This window comes from Megachile rotundata, chromosome 13 (assembly GCF_050947335.1).
Source record: "Megachile rotundata isolate GNS110a chromosome 13, iyMegRotu1, whole genome shotgun sequence".
NCBI lineage: Eukaryota > Metazoa > Arthropoda > Insecta > Hymenoptera > Megachilidae > Megachile > Megachile rotundata.
Window position 1 is genome coordinate 13,937,858 of NC_134995.1, and position 16,008 is coordinate 13,953,865.

A 16,008-nucleotide genomic window follows, 5' to 3' on the forward strand; every position below is an offset into this window, starting at 1 on the left:
CAACGCTGAGCTGCTTGACAACCAGTGCATAGGACAAACTAGTTTTTGTATCGGTTTTTTTAACTGGCGTGACACGCACAACGATGATTTTGCATTTGTCCCGTATCGATAAACGCGGTGGACGATGCCGTTGTTTGGATCACGGCAAGCTTTGAGACGTACTTTGACCCTGGCCATCCTTGACTACGGCCTTCGACCATTGCTCGTTCAATCGAGGAGAGACAAACGTTGTCTACGTCATTTGTTCCGAATGACGCGCGAAAACAACTTGACGCGTGAGTTCCATGGCGGTCACCGTTCACGTAACCAAGATCTTCCTTTAGGGTGGACCGATTTTACTAGCGATGTCAATGCCTCGCGTCGGGCGTAGCTAGTCTTTCAGAATTCAACTCTTTAAGAATTGGAAATTTTCTAAACGTTTGATCTCTAACTATGTAGTTACGCGAATGAAAGTTTAGTTACGTAAGTGAAGAATTAAAGGTAGCGAATCGAAAGTGCAGGGATAATAAAGGGGAGAAAGAATCGAGGGAGACGGTAGCGTTTGCTGATTCAACTGTCGATGAAAGGTAATCAATTAATAAATCATGTTTTATCGCGAAACAATCTACCAATCGGTAGGTACAATAGCGAGTCGGGTCTCGATTATGGGAACAGTTGAACTTTAGAACGTGACGACTTGTCGATCAGCCTGATTATGATTCATGTAGCTCGTAACAATTCGTAATAATCCTCGAGATGATCTTGTTCAGAGCTCCTGTCATTTTTAAGTATGCACTATCGAATCTGTCGACGGTGATAACAAACACGGCATAACGCGTGATTCCCTGAGGATTATTAATATTTTAATTTCTCGTTTAACCTTGTTAATGCATTATTAACAATATTACGAGATAGAGATACGCGAAAAGTTAAGGGAAATTGTTTTAGAAAAAATCGAGAGAGAAAGCACAACACAGATCTCGAACAAGCACAAGTAAGAGTGGAATTTTATTTCGATAATTAATCGCGAGAGAAAGAAATAAATGTAGAAATTACGATCGTTGCTGCATCGCGGGACACAACGACGGCATAACCGTTCCACGATGACGACTTTTAACTCGCTTCTCCAGCAACCGGCTGACACACTTGTTAAAACTGCTGGATTAAGCATTTCTTTTCAACGTTCGGTTGATTGTGAGTGGCATTCTCTTTAAGGAAAGTCGACCGGATCACTTTATTGTGCAAATTGTCCCACAAATGGAATTAAAATCCGTTCTCGACTAGCAATTTTTCACGAATAAGATGTAGTAGATTCTTGTGTAATTTGATCGGAACGTAATCGAAATTAAGAGTACTTCACCGAAGTCCGGATTTGTAATTTGTAAAACGCGAATTAAACGGTACGTTAAACACTCGCGAACCATCGACGAGTTCAGACAGTCCTTGTGTCTCTAAGGCTTTGTACTCGCAACGTCCGAAGCTAACACTGTTATTATTCGAATGCAGCCCACCAACGATGCCAGTCAATTATCGATACATCGTTAAAATTGCCAATATGCCTTTGCAAAGACAGCAAGACCCATAGTTACAGAGCCTGTAAACGTGTTTAGAGCGAACGTTGTGTGCTCGAGCGAAAAACAGATAACAAAAGAAGTCTTTAAATTTTAAATAAAGAGAGGGACATGAAAAGAAATGTAAGATTTCCAATTATTATCCGAAAAATTAGGAAAAGTTCGCAAACTCGTAATTAGAGATCTTTCGTATTTACATGAGCTAACGATGAGTAACCGAAATAGAATTTGTAGAAATCGCGGTACCATCAAAGCGGACGCGTTTCGAAACTAGGAAGAATTATTACATTTCGAAGAATTGTGTCTATTTTAGGGTCTTGCTTAATTTACCTGTCTCGTAATTGTTAGTGACTCATCGGACACTCGCCGTTTAGATGTATATTCATTCATTAGGTTCCGGCGCTTTCAAACTAATCGACGTTAATTTGATAGCTGAGATTTGGCGGTCTCTGGAGAATCCTTGTCGTAATTAAACATGTATCCTATAAAACCGGAATACGTATTTCTTATTCCTGTACTTACAGTAAATTGAAACGTAAGTAATAGAAAATATCTGCAAGTACGAACAATTTTATTACTCTGTTATATTTACGTTTCTTACATAACTGTCTAGAAAGCGGACGATTCTTAAGATTTGTTGGCCATCCAGTAAATCAATTGAATGCCAGTAAAATGAGGCGGTACAAAGCGTTAAGGGTGATAAACCAAGTCGTGAAAGCTTCGATATTACCGTTTGTTAGATTCGAAAGGAAATGAACACCTTTGGAAAGCGCACGGGACAGCGGAAAAACGAACAACGAAGAAACTCGCGCACGTAATCATTTTTTATTTATTAACACTGATTAGATAGCATCGTTGTAACATCGCGCGGTGCATGACGATGTACGATTTCCAATGCAATTATGAAATGACCGGTAATACCATCGCGAACGATGCTGTAACAGAACACCGTTGATTACCAAACACTTTGGACGTTATAATAAACAATAATTAATGAGCCATGTTCTAAGCAAATGGTGTCACGAGAATCTCGGTACGGGGCAAAGAACGCTTTCTTTACCGTCGCGATTTATCGAAATTTCTTTGTCAGTTTCACCGCGGATGGAACTTCTCTTTATCGAAGAAACTCGATATTCTGTTGCAACGTAACATACTTTTGCGATGTGGGATATTAGGTGGATAGAGAATCGAGAAAAGGTCTTCTTCTGTCGTTGATAGATGCCGAGTTTAACCTTCCACAGCTGCGCCTTATAACTGAACATTGCAAAGGTTTACGGTTAAAAATGAGAAGTTTTACTGTTTGGCAAGAACGATAAATTATTCTTCATTCTCCGCTAGCAGATACAGCAGTGACATTAAAGCTGGATGTTGCAAGGATATTCGATGGAAAATGAAAAAATGTTGTTACTCGAAAGGAAAGATAATTTTATTCGATAAAGTTGTAAAAAGGAAATAAAAAAAATCGATAAAGAGAACGAAGATGAAGAGAACGATTGTACTTTCTCGTTGAATTGAAGAGTGTATGGACGATCGAATGCAGAAACCGGGAGAAAAGTGAGACGTTTTCCGAGAAAGCGTCGAAGTGACGGGAGGAGCACAGAATCGGGAATTGGAGTGTCTCGACCATGGCCCAGAAAACGAAGACTCACGTGGCCGGGTCTTTCCACATGCGTCCTCGCGGTACGTCGTCCTCTGGAATGTTGACTTGCGTAATTGCCTCGGACTTGCCCGAGCCTGGAACATCTCTCACCTTCGATTTTCGAATACTAAGCTCGATTGCGTGCGATCATCGGACATTGACAAACCCTTCGTTACGATTACGAGTTTGAGAAGCTACATAACATGTCTGCTCACAAATGCTTTGCAAATCTTTTCGAATATTCCGAATGGACAACAAAATGTCTCGTAACATTGACGGGATGCAATTACAAGTTCAAGTTCTAGAAAGTTTTGGTCAAGATTCATGGCATTCGGAAGTTACTTTATTCGAAGGTAATTGAAATTCATCGGTCACGGTCATTAGAGACCACTATGTTTGCTGGAGGATGAGTAAAATACTCGTGTGACGCGACAGTAACATGTGTCGCTTGGAAACGACAGCGAATTAAGTAATTTTTACCGTAGATTAGTTCGAGCTCCTATGTCTGACCGACCAGGTCATTATCTACTTACGTGTCTGACTACGGAACGCCGTTTACCCTCGCTACTGTTCTTCGCGAGGGACTCACCAAAAATGAACGAAGATCTGCTTACGAAGCCGAAGGTCAGGAGCTCGATTTTTCACGGTATTCGAATATCTCGTGAATTCTTGCATACCTAAGACGGATAATCGATAAACTAAATTGAACAACGAAACGATTACACTGTAATAAAATTGCTGAGCACGAGTATAGCTAAAAATAAACGCAATAGTACTCGCGATATTTCAGATCCGTGGATATTTAAAGTTTGGTTAAAGTAAAGAATGTTGGAATATCGGGTGCAAGAAGTTGTAAACTTCTTTCCCCTTTCTATTTAAGAGGCACGTATCCCTGTTTGCATCGAATTCCTAATTCGTTAATTACCTCGTGGTAACTTTGATACTAGTATCGCACAACTTGAAATACTATCTTGATGGTCCGTTGCTTGTCGCGAAGGAAATTACGCGAAACGTAGAGACATCGAGGACTATAATCCGACGATTCACGATAATGGATATAATAGAGTCGTGACGACTCGTCGACGGAATGCACGATAATTTTGCGTAGAGTTGTGCGTATCGCGGCATATATTCCACAAACAAACAACCCGTGATCACATCGAGTTGTTGGCAAGGTAATTTATGGCGTACTAAAAATTATGCCGGGTCAACGATTGCAAGAACAAACAAATTCCCATTCGTCTTGACTATGCGAGCTTTTTATTATTATAGTTACCGATTCGAGTCGTACAAAGGTATACTTTGGAAGGAGATAGTCGATTAAGCGGCGGAGAGAGGCTCCTGGAAACCATAGAAACGTCTTCGCAATCGCTGCTTTCTTCTGCTATCTAGCTATTAGTAAAGAGCAAGTTACGAAACGGTTTGTTGGCTTTTCCTCGTTCGCCGTACGGTCCGCCGTAATTCAACCGCATGGCAGAATTCGCGGGAAAGCAGACGTTGTTTCCATAATCGATTCGATGAATCGACCTTTGCTACCCGCAGATCCTTATCGGTTTTTGACAAGCCGATTTTTTCTACGAATCCTTCCGAGATGAGCGCGTTACGTAACGCTTTGGCAGTCGTACAGCTGATCCGAGGATTTCGCTATTCTTAGCGGTAATAATACGAGATTATTTCGTTAACGCGTGATGCGGTGTATCGATCTACGTGAAAGCTTTTAAGCCCTCGATAGAAATGCTTCTCTTAACTCGGTTAAACTTGTACGGATTCATTTTCCTAAAGCTTCGTCGATCTCGTTTTGCGCATACGAACTTTCTAGAGAAACAGCATGAGCTATCCACGCACGATCTTTCGTACACTAAACGGAGTTGCTGAATCGACCAAAATTATTCGCGAGAATTCCGATCGTCGTAAAAGGTAAAAACGAAAGGAGCGGCCTCTTGACAAACATCCCTCGGCGAAAATGCCGAGAAAATCGAGAACTCGAGGAGAAATGTTTGCACGGCCTTGCGATGGTAACAACGGGTTACTTTTCGCCGGTAAACGACATTAATATCCCTGCGCGAGTACGTCGACGCGTTGCCCAATGAACCGACGAGCGCGAGCGAAAAGAAAGCCGCTATCTTACGTAAGTCTCGGCACACGTTCGCTCTTTCTAAACCATGTATACACGATTCGGAATGGTCGAAGTCCGAGACGTTCGCGAATCCATCGCAGGGTTGTTAAATATTTCTCCCGTGATGTTACTTTTAACGTCGAAAACGATAGATCACGTTCTAGCGTAATTTTTCAAGGTGAACAATTTTTCTGTGTTCGAGTTTTCGAACAAAATTTTTCGAGCGCCAGATGTTTGCTTATTTTACGACACCGAATGAATGAAACACGCATGGCGTGGGATTAAAGTGCACGAATGATTCCATGATTCAGCCGTGATTCAGTGACGAGAGAGCAGCGAGTTTCCTCCACCGTTTGCTCTCGACTGCAATTTACATTTAACCGAATAATTCTCGATTTAATCGCGTTGACGACTCCGCGATCTCGATTCAGATTTTCCGGCAATTTTTTTGTCCACCAATAAGAAAAGTACACAAACTGATCTGTGAACTTCGAGCATAAAATCGTTGAATACATCTTTGGACTTGACGCACTAGTAAGTCGAAATGTACAGAACGTGTCACGTAAAGGCTAATAGTACGACCTTTCATCTACTATGCTTGATTAGTGTGCTCTTACGTCACGACTGCTCCCAACGGAACAGTCGCGCCTTTAACATTCATATTTTTTGTTTCCATCGCATCCAACCGTTTTAATTATTCTCGCGAGCCTGCGGTTACTCGTTTGCCATTAGCTGCTTTGCAAATTTTCCAATTTGACGTGTCTGCGCTCGAACGAAGTTAATAATTTTATGAAACTCGTTTTTGCAGCGACGGGACAGCAGGAGGTGGTCTGTTGAACACGAACTCTCTAGGAAACATGCAGAACACCGGGGACAGTACTTTGGACATGACGATGACGACCAGCACGATGCTGGCGACCCCGGGGTTGAATAACCCTACGTGGAATCGTCAACAGGCGGTCAGCGTCAGACACGCGTTCAAAACCTATGGCAGTAGCAAAAATCCGAACCACGTTATACAGAACCTCAACATGACGGTGGCCAAAGGATCCATGTAAGTACTCGATTGCGATCGACGTTACCTTCTTCTCGAAGAAATAATCGCGTTCTGTTATCGGTTTCATTGTCCTCCGTTGATTCGCGAGAAAAGGAAACACGATCGAAGTGAATTATTTACTTGTTTCCGAATGGAACAAGCTTGCTCGAGGAGGCTGAAAACAAGTAATCCTTGATCGCACTAATAGCTGTATCTCTGACGTGTTATCGGTGATGAAATCGATTCGGCCTGCCTTCTTTTCAGCGAAATTAAAACCTTTATAAACCGTAAATCTATCGAAGGGATTAAGCTCGAAGCAACTTTCTTAGAAAGTAAATCGAGGGTTAATCGATCGTGACGATCTCTCGTAAATTTCGCTACAGAAACGTTTTCCTGTTATTCGCGAGATGCACCAACGAATTATGAGACCTTCAAATTCGTCGAGTTGTTCATCGATTTTTTTACGATCATTTCTGAAATTAGATACGGTCTTCTGGGAGCTAGCGGATGCGGTAAAACCACCTTGCTCTCTTGCATCGTCGGTCGAAGAAGATTAAATTCTGGCGAGATCTGGGTTCTCGGTGGTAAACCGGGTACCAAAGGGTCCGGAGTGCCTGGAAAGAGGGTCGGTTACATGCCGCAAGAAATAGCCTTGTACGGAGAATTTACGATTCGGGAAACTATGATGTACTTTGGCTGGATATTCGGCATGGACACCTCCGAAATCGCCGAAAGGCTACGATTTCTGTTGCAGTTCTTGGATTTACCTTCTCAGAATCGACTGGTGAAGAATCTCAGGTTGGTCAGGCTTCAAAATGCCTACTCATTTTTTAATCCGATGCTTAACGAATACGCTAAGATTTAATAAATAATTGTAAGAATTCCGGCAATTTCTTGTCGTTCGCTAACCGTAGAACCGTTTCTTCGACGATTACAGCGGTGGTCAGCAGCGACGAGTGTCCTTCGCGGTTGCCTTGATGCACGACCCTGAACTCTTGATCCTGGACGAACCCACCGTAGGTGTGGATCCTCTGCTTCGACAAAGGTAAGTCGACGATGTTGAAAGAAATACCACGCGTTTCGACACTGTAGCGTATCAAAACACGCTGTAGCTTTCGATCGTAGCTTGACCTTGCAAGGAACCGTGAAGAAGTTGAAAATTCTTATAAACCAGAACCTGTTCTTCTTAACGAAGAACTCGCATTCGCCCTTCATACCTTCTTTGTCGCAACGTTAAAAACGCTTTCATTGCTAAAGGGTGAAATTTAACGTCGCTCGTTTAATTAGCGAAAGAAGAAAATGAAAGATCAACTTGTTAAGAATTATAAAACTGTCGGTCTCGTTTAAACAAAGAAGTAAAGAGCTTGGCATTGTTATGAAAATTGAACGATAGAATGAAATAGCGCAGAACAGAATAAATATTGAGCGATGGATTATTTTAAGTGAAAGTGGCGTTTGCTCGAGCGAACCGAGTCCCGAGAGAAAAATTCGGAATAAAGGTGATTGAACGACTTGTTAGCTATTTTTGAATCTAAACGAGCTTTTGTTTTCAACGAGCCGTGTAAGAAGAATGTAATGGCTGATCCTCGAGGCGATGGAAGTAATTTGTGACCGTTAGTAATGCTTTGGAATTCTTCCTGAAAGTAGCGGACGGTAAGAAACGCGATACCAACTTGGTGTCTACGTACTTTTCCACTCAATTTTCGCGCACTCGCCACTTTAGCAAATAACTGTAAATTGATTGTACACAAATTGTATACTCTCACTGTTGTTTTTACAATCGTTTCATTTCAAACTATGTGTAGGCTTTGTACGCGGTAATCGTTTCCATATTCTGTCTATGTTCTTGCGAGAATTCTTGAGCGGAAGCAGGTTAATTGTAACGGAAGTTAATCGTTTCAACCGATATTATCGCCAATTCCAAATGTACGATACCGCAGTTTGACGCATTACAATCTAATTATACGTAACGAGGATGCTAAATGTTAGTAATGATCGCTTGCTCGAACGAGAAATCCGTTACGGTTGTCGGATTTAGATGAATTATATAAATCGATGATTTTCGCTTAATCGATCGAGGCTTGTCAGTTTTATGACACACGATCAATTTCCGTCGCGATTTGCCTACAGCAATCCTACAACGAAATAATTCCCGATGGTCTTCGCTTTCGAATATGGTCGTTTGGAGGGAGATCGATGGCTTATCATCCTCCAGCAAGGTGGAGCGTGGCAAACGTCGCGTTGTCTTAACCTACTTGAAGCATGCGGTGGCTCGAGGAATTTCGCAACGACGTTCACAGAACATAATGAGCTTCACCGATAATCGAAAATTTCTTTCGATTGTTCAAAGATTTTAAAACTACTTAACGATCTTACTTCGACTTCCTGTTTTATACGCGTACCAACGTTATTCGAAATCGCGTTTTTCCTCCGACAGACAAACGAATGACAATAAAGAGGAATTCTAATTAACCGTTAGAAAGTTTGCGGCTCGATTATGCTATAATATCCTTCAGCTTTATGATCAACTGTACTTACGAGTACTCGTGTTCCACGCTAGTTTCTGAAATTGAAGTTCCTGCGAATAACGAGAGCCCCGAAGTAAATTCATCGCTTCCGTAATTTGCTCCCCAACTTTCTCGCAAAGACGTTCCCGTCGAATATCGGATATAATACGCATGATTACTCATCTAGGGAAAAAATAGCTCGTCCATAAGCAATTTCTGGTTAAAGGAAAAATAGGAAGAGGTCTATGAATGCAGTGTCTGTCCTTTCGTTGACTTTTCCTACGAAAATGTAGAAATCCGACGACTGTCGTATTAATTGTTGCGTTCGCGCGTTTTTGTTGCAGTATTTGGAATCACTTGGTTCAAATCACGAAGGATGGTAACAAAACCGTGATCATAACTACTCATTACATCGAGGAAGCCAGACAGGCACACACGGTACGTCGAACTTGCGCAACGAAAACGGTGCGGAATAAAAATTATTCGGGACACCATGTCGATGCACACGTGGGAATACAAATCGCGATGCAACAGTGTCATTGGCAAACCAAATCGTCCGACGATTACGATAATATATCGCGTATTAAAATTGAGCAATCGGGGTGTTACCATTATAAAAAGTATTTCTAATATTGATTCGGTACAATGTGACGGCAAGGTTGCAGCGGAAGCACACGATGACTCTTTAATGCGGTATCATGATCCGTCTCGTCGTCGTCGTTTATAGCTGATTCACTAGTAGATTATGTCTCACGGAAATTACGAGCTTGTTTGTTTTGTTACAACCCTCGATTACAGCTTTTAGACTGTTGGTAACATGAAATGAGATGCTTTTCGTTCCAAACGAATACCTTTCCATCTGTTATTAAATTAATCACGTTTTTCTTGCGAAGGAATAACGATAATTCTTATAAGAACATTGCGTGTTTGCATTTTAAAATATGACTGATTAAATAAGCGAGAAATTATACAAACGCAAATCAGGTCTAGAGATATTCCGATAAATCGATAATGCTTTATGTCGATCTTAGAATGTCTGCTTTGTTCGTAGATTGGTTTGATGAGGAGCGGTCGATTGTTGGCCGAGGAATCACCCAGGGCTCTCCTGCAGATGTACAACTGCGCCTCCCTGGAAGAAGTCTTCTTGCAGCTCTCGCGAGTGCAAGGACAGTATGCTCAACCACCGATGGAATTAAATATCTCGAATAACATTAGCTTGGTAATAAACGGGGTCAATGAGCAATTATATCTAAGCAACTCATTGCATTCGGAATATTGACATATTGCGATTAAAATAGGCATCCTTGAATTGGGGCAAGAAGAACGAACCGGTGTACGTGACCGAGGAGTCAGGTGTCGTGGGGTTGAACTTCTATCAGAGCAAAGAAGTCCTCATCCATGATTCGACGAACGGGGTTGGAAACCACTACGATGTAAGACACCGAAAAGGTTTTCATACGTGAACAAGATTTTGTCTTTAGTCAAATTCTATGTTGCACGATTTTTGAAAGTAAAATGTTTGGAAATTGCGTCCGGAATCTTGATGAATCTTTCTTGTTCGATTAAAGCAGATGAACGGGAGACCACTGTCGAGCCTCAAGAAGTCCTCGAAGTTGGGTTGCGACGACTGCAGTAGTTTCGCGGATTGCTACAAGTTTACGAACAAAGGGAAAATGAGAGCGCTCTTACAGAAGAATTTCTTGCGTATGTGGAGAAACGTAGGGTAAGAAGATCTTTTGTTTAATTGTAACTATTATAATTTAGTGTTACTACTATTATAATTTAGTGTTAGTGTTATTTCTACGTATCTCCCATGTATAGGGTGATGCTGTTCATTTTCGCACTGCCAGTGATGCAAGTGATCCTCTTCTGTTTGGCAATCGGCAGAGATCCAACGGGATTGAAATTAGCGATAGTTAATCACGAAATGTTTTACGGAAACATGTCCTGTCCGGTAACGGACGATTGTAACTTCTCGCATCTCAGTTGTCGGTATTTGAAATTCTTGGATAACGAGACGATGACAAAGGTGAGTTATCTTCTTCGGAAAACACGATATTTCGGTAATGTTGAGAGTTACGGGAATCTCGCAGGAATATTACGAGGATCTTGACGCTGCTATGGGCGCGGTACGGGACGGAAACGCTTGGGGGACATTGTATTTCACCGAGAACTTCACGGATGCCCTTGTCGCCAGAATGGCGCTAGGAAGAGACGCCGACGAAGAGACGTTGGACCAGAGCGAGATCAGAGTGTGGTTAGACATGTCCAGTAAGTCTTCGCAGTAGCTTTCGGCTGCCCTTCACGGCGAAATAAGACTTTAACGAATACCTCTCGTTACAGATCAACAGATAGGTCTGATGTTAGCCAGGAATCTTCAGTATTCGTACAGAGATTTTGCCAAAGATCTTTTGAAATCCTGCGAGCAGAATACGAAACTAGCCGACGTACCGATACAGTTTAAGGACCCCATTTACGGCACCGACGAACCCAGTTTCACCGACTTCGTGGCGCCAGGTGTCATTTTGACGTGAGTGAATCATCGATTTTTCGATAACGATATGAACGAGACTGTTCGGCGTATCGAGTAAAAGATCGGTAAACTATGCGTCGCGTAATTAAGCGTTTTTCTTCCACAGTATCGTCTTCTTCTTGGCAGTGGCTCTCACTTCCTCGGTTCTAATCATCGAAAGAATGGAGGGTCTACTGGATAGGAGTTGGGTAGCTGGTGTCACACCGGGAGAGATTCTCTTCTCGCACGTGGTTACGCAGTTTGTGGTGATGTGCGGTCAGACAGCGTTGGTGCTTATTTTCATGATTCTGGTATTCAACGTCGAGTGCAAAGGAGACATCGGTTGGGTGATCGTACTTACGATACTCCAGGGTCTTTGTGGCATGTGCTTCGGTAAGATTATAACTGTTGCACGAACGGAGGAACTTATATTACCTCCATTTTTGCCGAGTAAAAGTAACTTTTATGCAATAATCCAGTTAAAACTGGATCGGTTACGTAACTCGCACTTCTTTTAACGCAGATCTTTTTGCAATATCAATACCGTGGATAGAATATTTACTTCCGAGATAAACCACCGGCATCGACAAAGAGATTTTCATTCATATTTATTTTCGTCTTTTCAGGGTTTGTAATTTCAGCGATTTGCGAACTTGAAAGGAATGCGATACAACTGGCTCTGGGCAGTTTCTATCCTACATTGCTGCTGAGCGGTAATATTATATAAATACGTCCGATCGCCAAAAAAGCAACACGAAGAACACGGGAATCGAGTTCTGTCGGGCTGAAAAACATTTTCATAATAAATTCTGTCATCCGTGAATCACGGACATACGATAATCGTCGCGATTAAACGTCAAACGGTAAAAGTGAAAGTTATCGGTATCCTTAATTATGTACGCGACCAACACGCCGAAGCAGCATTATTTAAATTCAGTCACATCGAGTCCCCCAAAAGAGAAGCATATAAAAAGGAAAGAAATGAGAAAAAAAAAACGCGCGTCAACTTTCAGCATACGTGGAACTTGAACCACCGTTACCTAATTCGTTGCGTATTCATTCGACTTTGAAGAAATATTTTTCCTCGACTTCTATTTCTTCTTGTTGCTTTCTAAACCCTCGTTGGACGAATTAGCGCGTTGTCTACCGTAACGAAAGTTACACTTTTCAACATTAACTTTTCAGGCGTGATTTGGCCGGTAGAAGGTATGCCAACGGTCCTGCGTTACATATCTCAGTGTCTACCCCTGACGATGGCCACGACGTCGCTGCGCTCAATGTTGACCCGCGGATGGAGCATCGAAGAACCGGACGTGTACAACGGCTTTATATCAACGATCGTTTGGATAATCGCGTTCCTCACGATAAGCATACTGGTGCTCAAGTTCAAGCGCGGATAAAAAGTTGAATCGTGCTTGTCGCGTTCATGCTTTGGCAATCGCCACATGCGGAATAGAAAGTCAAGTTAGACACCGTTGTTTCTGCTCGAACTGTATCGGTCGATCATCTGTGGAAACTCGAAGCGGAGGGATCATCGTTTCGATAGCTCCTCAGGACGATCTCGTTGTTGCGCCATCCGTGCGTGGACCTCCAGATACATGTGATGCTTATTGTGCGCTTAGTGTATTCTTTCGCGTGTGAAGAGTAATTTGAATGGTTGTGTGCGATGCGTGTCTGATTTTTAGGAATTCTTTTACTTTCTTCCTCTTCTTCTTTTTTTTGTCTTTCTACGTTAAGTTGACCGTCTGTAATATAACTTTTATCCACGGGGACGTACTTTGCCACGGATCATTTCTGCAGAAAGCATCGTTTCGTTCGTCGAACATCGTGTACGGAGTAAGTACAGATTCGACGAAACGAGACGATTGGTAATCGGTGTAATGTGTCCTGGTAAATTTACTCCCCGAATGTAAATGGGATCGTGTGTAGTAAGTTGTTAAGTTAACGAGTAGCGGATTAGATTTTAGGACAGTCTTACTTGCCCATGACTTAAATGTATGTTTTATTTAACTTTTAACGATCGCAAGCGCGACAGAGTAAGCAAGGATAATTCGTTTAAAGGAAACGAAGCGAGAGACTACCGTGAAAATACTGGTAAACTGTACATCTTGTAGGAAATTCTCGAAACTTTGTATAAAACATTACCGATTGTCGCAAGAATTTTAAAAATACGAATCCATGCCAGTGTGCAATATGATTTTTAGAACAGATCGAACATGTATCATATTGTAGTATACGAAGAATTATAATGATCACGTTTTACGTGTGGTCCATGTTCTGGATTATTCACGTTTTAAATATGTTCAGATACGTTTTTTTCACAGTCGAATTTCGATGTCTTAAACAAATTCTATCGAGGATACAGCAGAAAGTGTATAGAAGAGAAAAGGAAGATAAAAAACAATGTACATTTTCGTTTTCTCTAATTTTCCATATAAAAACATTTACAAAAGATACAAAACATCTTAATACCTGTCACGTCGTTCATTTTTAACCGCTGCAATCGCATATGCAATTCTCGTAATCACGAATTAGACTCAATTTGTGTTACTTAATCAACGTCAATTTATACTTTTCTTCCTCGGCAAACCATTCTCGATTGTCCTCAATGAGACGCTTCCAATACTCTGTAACGCGATTAAAACGATAGACTGCCTAGTTACTTTTGCCTACACCCACGTGCAACTCTCTTGGTTAAAAAACAAAGAAAGGAATAGCGCGTTAATAAATCTGTATAATTGTACGTACCGCTTAATTCTTTGACCGTGCTGCACGTGCCCCCGTACTCTGTTGGTAAAATGCTAATTGGCAGTGTTTCGTACAACTTGAGTTTGCCGCGGGAATGCACGTGTACCCTTTGTTTCAATTTCGAGTTCATGAAGCTTCTGAAAATGTTGAGTACCGTGTTCACGAATCTGTGAGCATTAATAAAGTTCAACGAGTGGATTCTAACAGGATAGCAACCCTGCCATGCGTGAACTAGATTCTTAATGACGCTCGGAGGTAATTGAAGAACGTGCTCGTACGTAACGCCACCTAGGTCCAAGATAGCTGTTATACCGTGGATTGTTACCGGTTCATGGTCTCGTAATGCTAGGTCCAGAGCCATCAGCGATGCCTAACGCGTAACAAATATAAATTAGTTCACTCTCGATATCGGTACAATCGATATTTTATACTTTTGAAGTTGAAGGATCGCGTACTGTATCTATTCAATGAAGAATCTAGTCTATTTCGTTTGTTCATGCATTTTAATCTACCGCTGTCGTTTAGGTTGACAATGTAATTTGATGTTTTCGAACCTTCAACATGTCTGACATTTTGTGTTTACTGGGCGTGTGCGCAGCCGCGCGTATTATTACGACCATTCTTCCCTCGTTATCCAATTTTCTTAAAGGTAAAAGTACCCTGAAAAAAATTACGGTATGTTATTTCAATGGACAGGACGTGTCACAAGATCAATTGTGCAACGGTAGTTATGCAAGTACCGCGTTAAGAAGAAAGCAGAACAAATTAAAGAATTCATAAATAGTTCTACTTCAAATCATTCGGAAGTCTCCGACTTTGTCGAAGATACGCTATGTAAACATTTTAATTGATTCATCGAAAATTCGAACGAAGCACGTTCTCGGTTGTTAAGTTTAAACGAGAACTTATCGAACGCTGATATCGTATCAACGTCACCGCGATCTTGGGCTTTGTTAGGACAGAAGCGATTTGAACGTGACCAAGAGAGTCATCGATAACGATAATAAAATTATCGCGAATGTTTACGATTCTACAGAAATTTAAATTTAATCGATATATGTACGTATGTAAATTACGATCATTACCCAAGGTCAAAAAGTTCCTGCAACACTGGTAAAAACGGATCCCTGTTGCTATACCACTCAGGCAAGTTTGTTCTTTGCTTGTAATAATTACGCAACTTGGCTTTTGTTTTGTCCACGTTGAACTTACATGCTCTCAAAAAGCGTAGAATCGAGAAATCATCTATGAAAGAACTTCGATATTATAAAAATGCTAATTATGTTTGAAACCGACGACTATAAAATGTATACCGGTAGGTGCACGCAAATCTTCGTTTTCGAGGATCCACTCTCTTATTTCGGCGATTTTTATTGGTCTGATCTCATCAGTTTCATTCAAATATTCCGCCATGAAAGCTTTCTCCTCCGCCGAAACTTGACATATATATTCTTTCGGCGTCGACATTGCACTACTAAATATTCACTTCGTATCACTTTCCATTTATCGACAAAAACAGTAACAACTTCGTTTCATTTTTGATGAAAGAAGACTCGACTAATACATTCGTAATCGATACGAAGAAGAAAGGATCGAAAAGTTATACTTCACGATCCACCGACACGAAACGACTGCAGGAACCTAAGAGATCTACAGCGCATGTACGAAATAAGTTGGAGACATCTGTCGCAACATTCGCAACAATTGTGGGAGCGATAAGCTTCGTTGCAGACATCGTTCACTTCAAATACCGACGTCGCTTCAATGGTTAATTTATACATAGATAAGATAGGATATCGTATTAATTAGAAAGACCGAATTTAACGAGTCGAAATTGTCGTACAAGTATTCTTTTTATTTCGCACGATCCCGCGTTTGGAAAACGGAACAGTTGGTGTCA

General features: G+C 41.4%; 2 protein-coding genes across 6 annotated transcripts in view; one reads left to right on the forward strand and one right to left on the reverse strand.

Annotated features, from left to right (window-relative positions):
• Positions 1-13,812, forward strand: part of snu (ABC-type transporter snustorr) — a 28,658-nt gene extending 14,846 nt beyond the window's left edge. For 4 of the 5 annotated variants that reach the window (XM_012280835.2, XM_012280837.2, XM_012280836.2 and 1 more), the window contains 13 exons: positions 6,114-6,359; positions 6,825-7,139; positions 7,279-7,386; positions 9,193-9,286; positions 9,900-10,067; positions 10,147-10,281; positions 10,417-10,571; positions 10,670-10,877; positions 10,942-11,119; positions 11,192-11,378; positions 11,488-11,753; positions 11,987-12,073; positions 12,546-13,812. In XM_012280835.2, the coding sequence (XP_012136225.1) occupies positions 6,114-6,359; positions 6,825-7,139; positions 7,279-7,386; positions 9,193-9,286; positions 9,900-10,067; positions 10,147-10,281; positions 10,417-10,571; positions 10,670-10,877; positions 10,942-11,119; positions 11,192-11,378; positions 11,488-11,753; positions 11,987-12,073; positions 12,546-12,760 (2,362 nt within the window). In that variant the 3' untranslated portion in view covers positions 12,761-13,812. The remainder of the gene's footprint in view (positions 1-6,113; positions 6,360-6,824; positions 7,140-7,278; positions 7,387-9,192; positions 9,287-9,899; positions 10,068-10,146; positions 10,282-10,416; positions 10,572-10,669; positions 10,878-10,941; positions 11,120-11,191; positions 11,379-11,487; positions 11,754-11,986; positions 12,074-12,545) is intronic. The other variant, XM_003701383.3, reaches the window with a different exon arrangement.
• LOC100877468 (prolonged depolarization afterpotential (PDA) is not apparent) lies at positions 13,767-15,761 on the reverse strand. Its single transcript, XM_003701382.3, has 5 exons — positions 15,422-15,761; positions 15,194-15,353; positions 14,663-14,768; positions 14,109-14,478; positions 13,767-13,987 (listed from the first exon to the last, which is right to left on the reverse strand). The coding sequence occupies exons 1-5, from the start codon at positions 15,573-15,575 to the stop codon at positions 13,908-13,910; spliced, it is 870 nt and encodes a 289-aa protein (XP_003701430.1). The 5' UTR covers positions 15,576-15,761; the 3' UTR covers positions 13,767-13,907.
• Between the last annotated feature and the right edge of the window lie 247 nt (positions 15,762-16,008).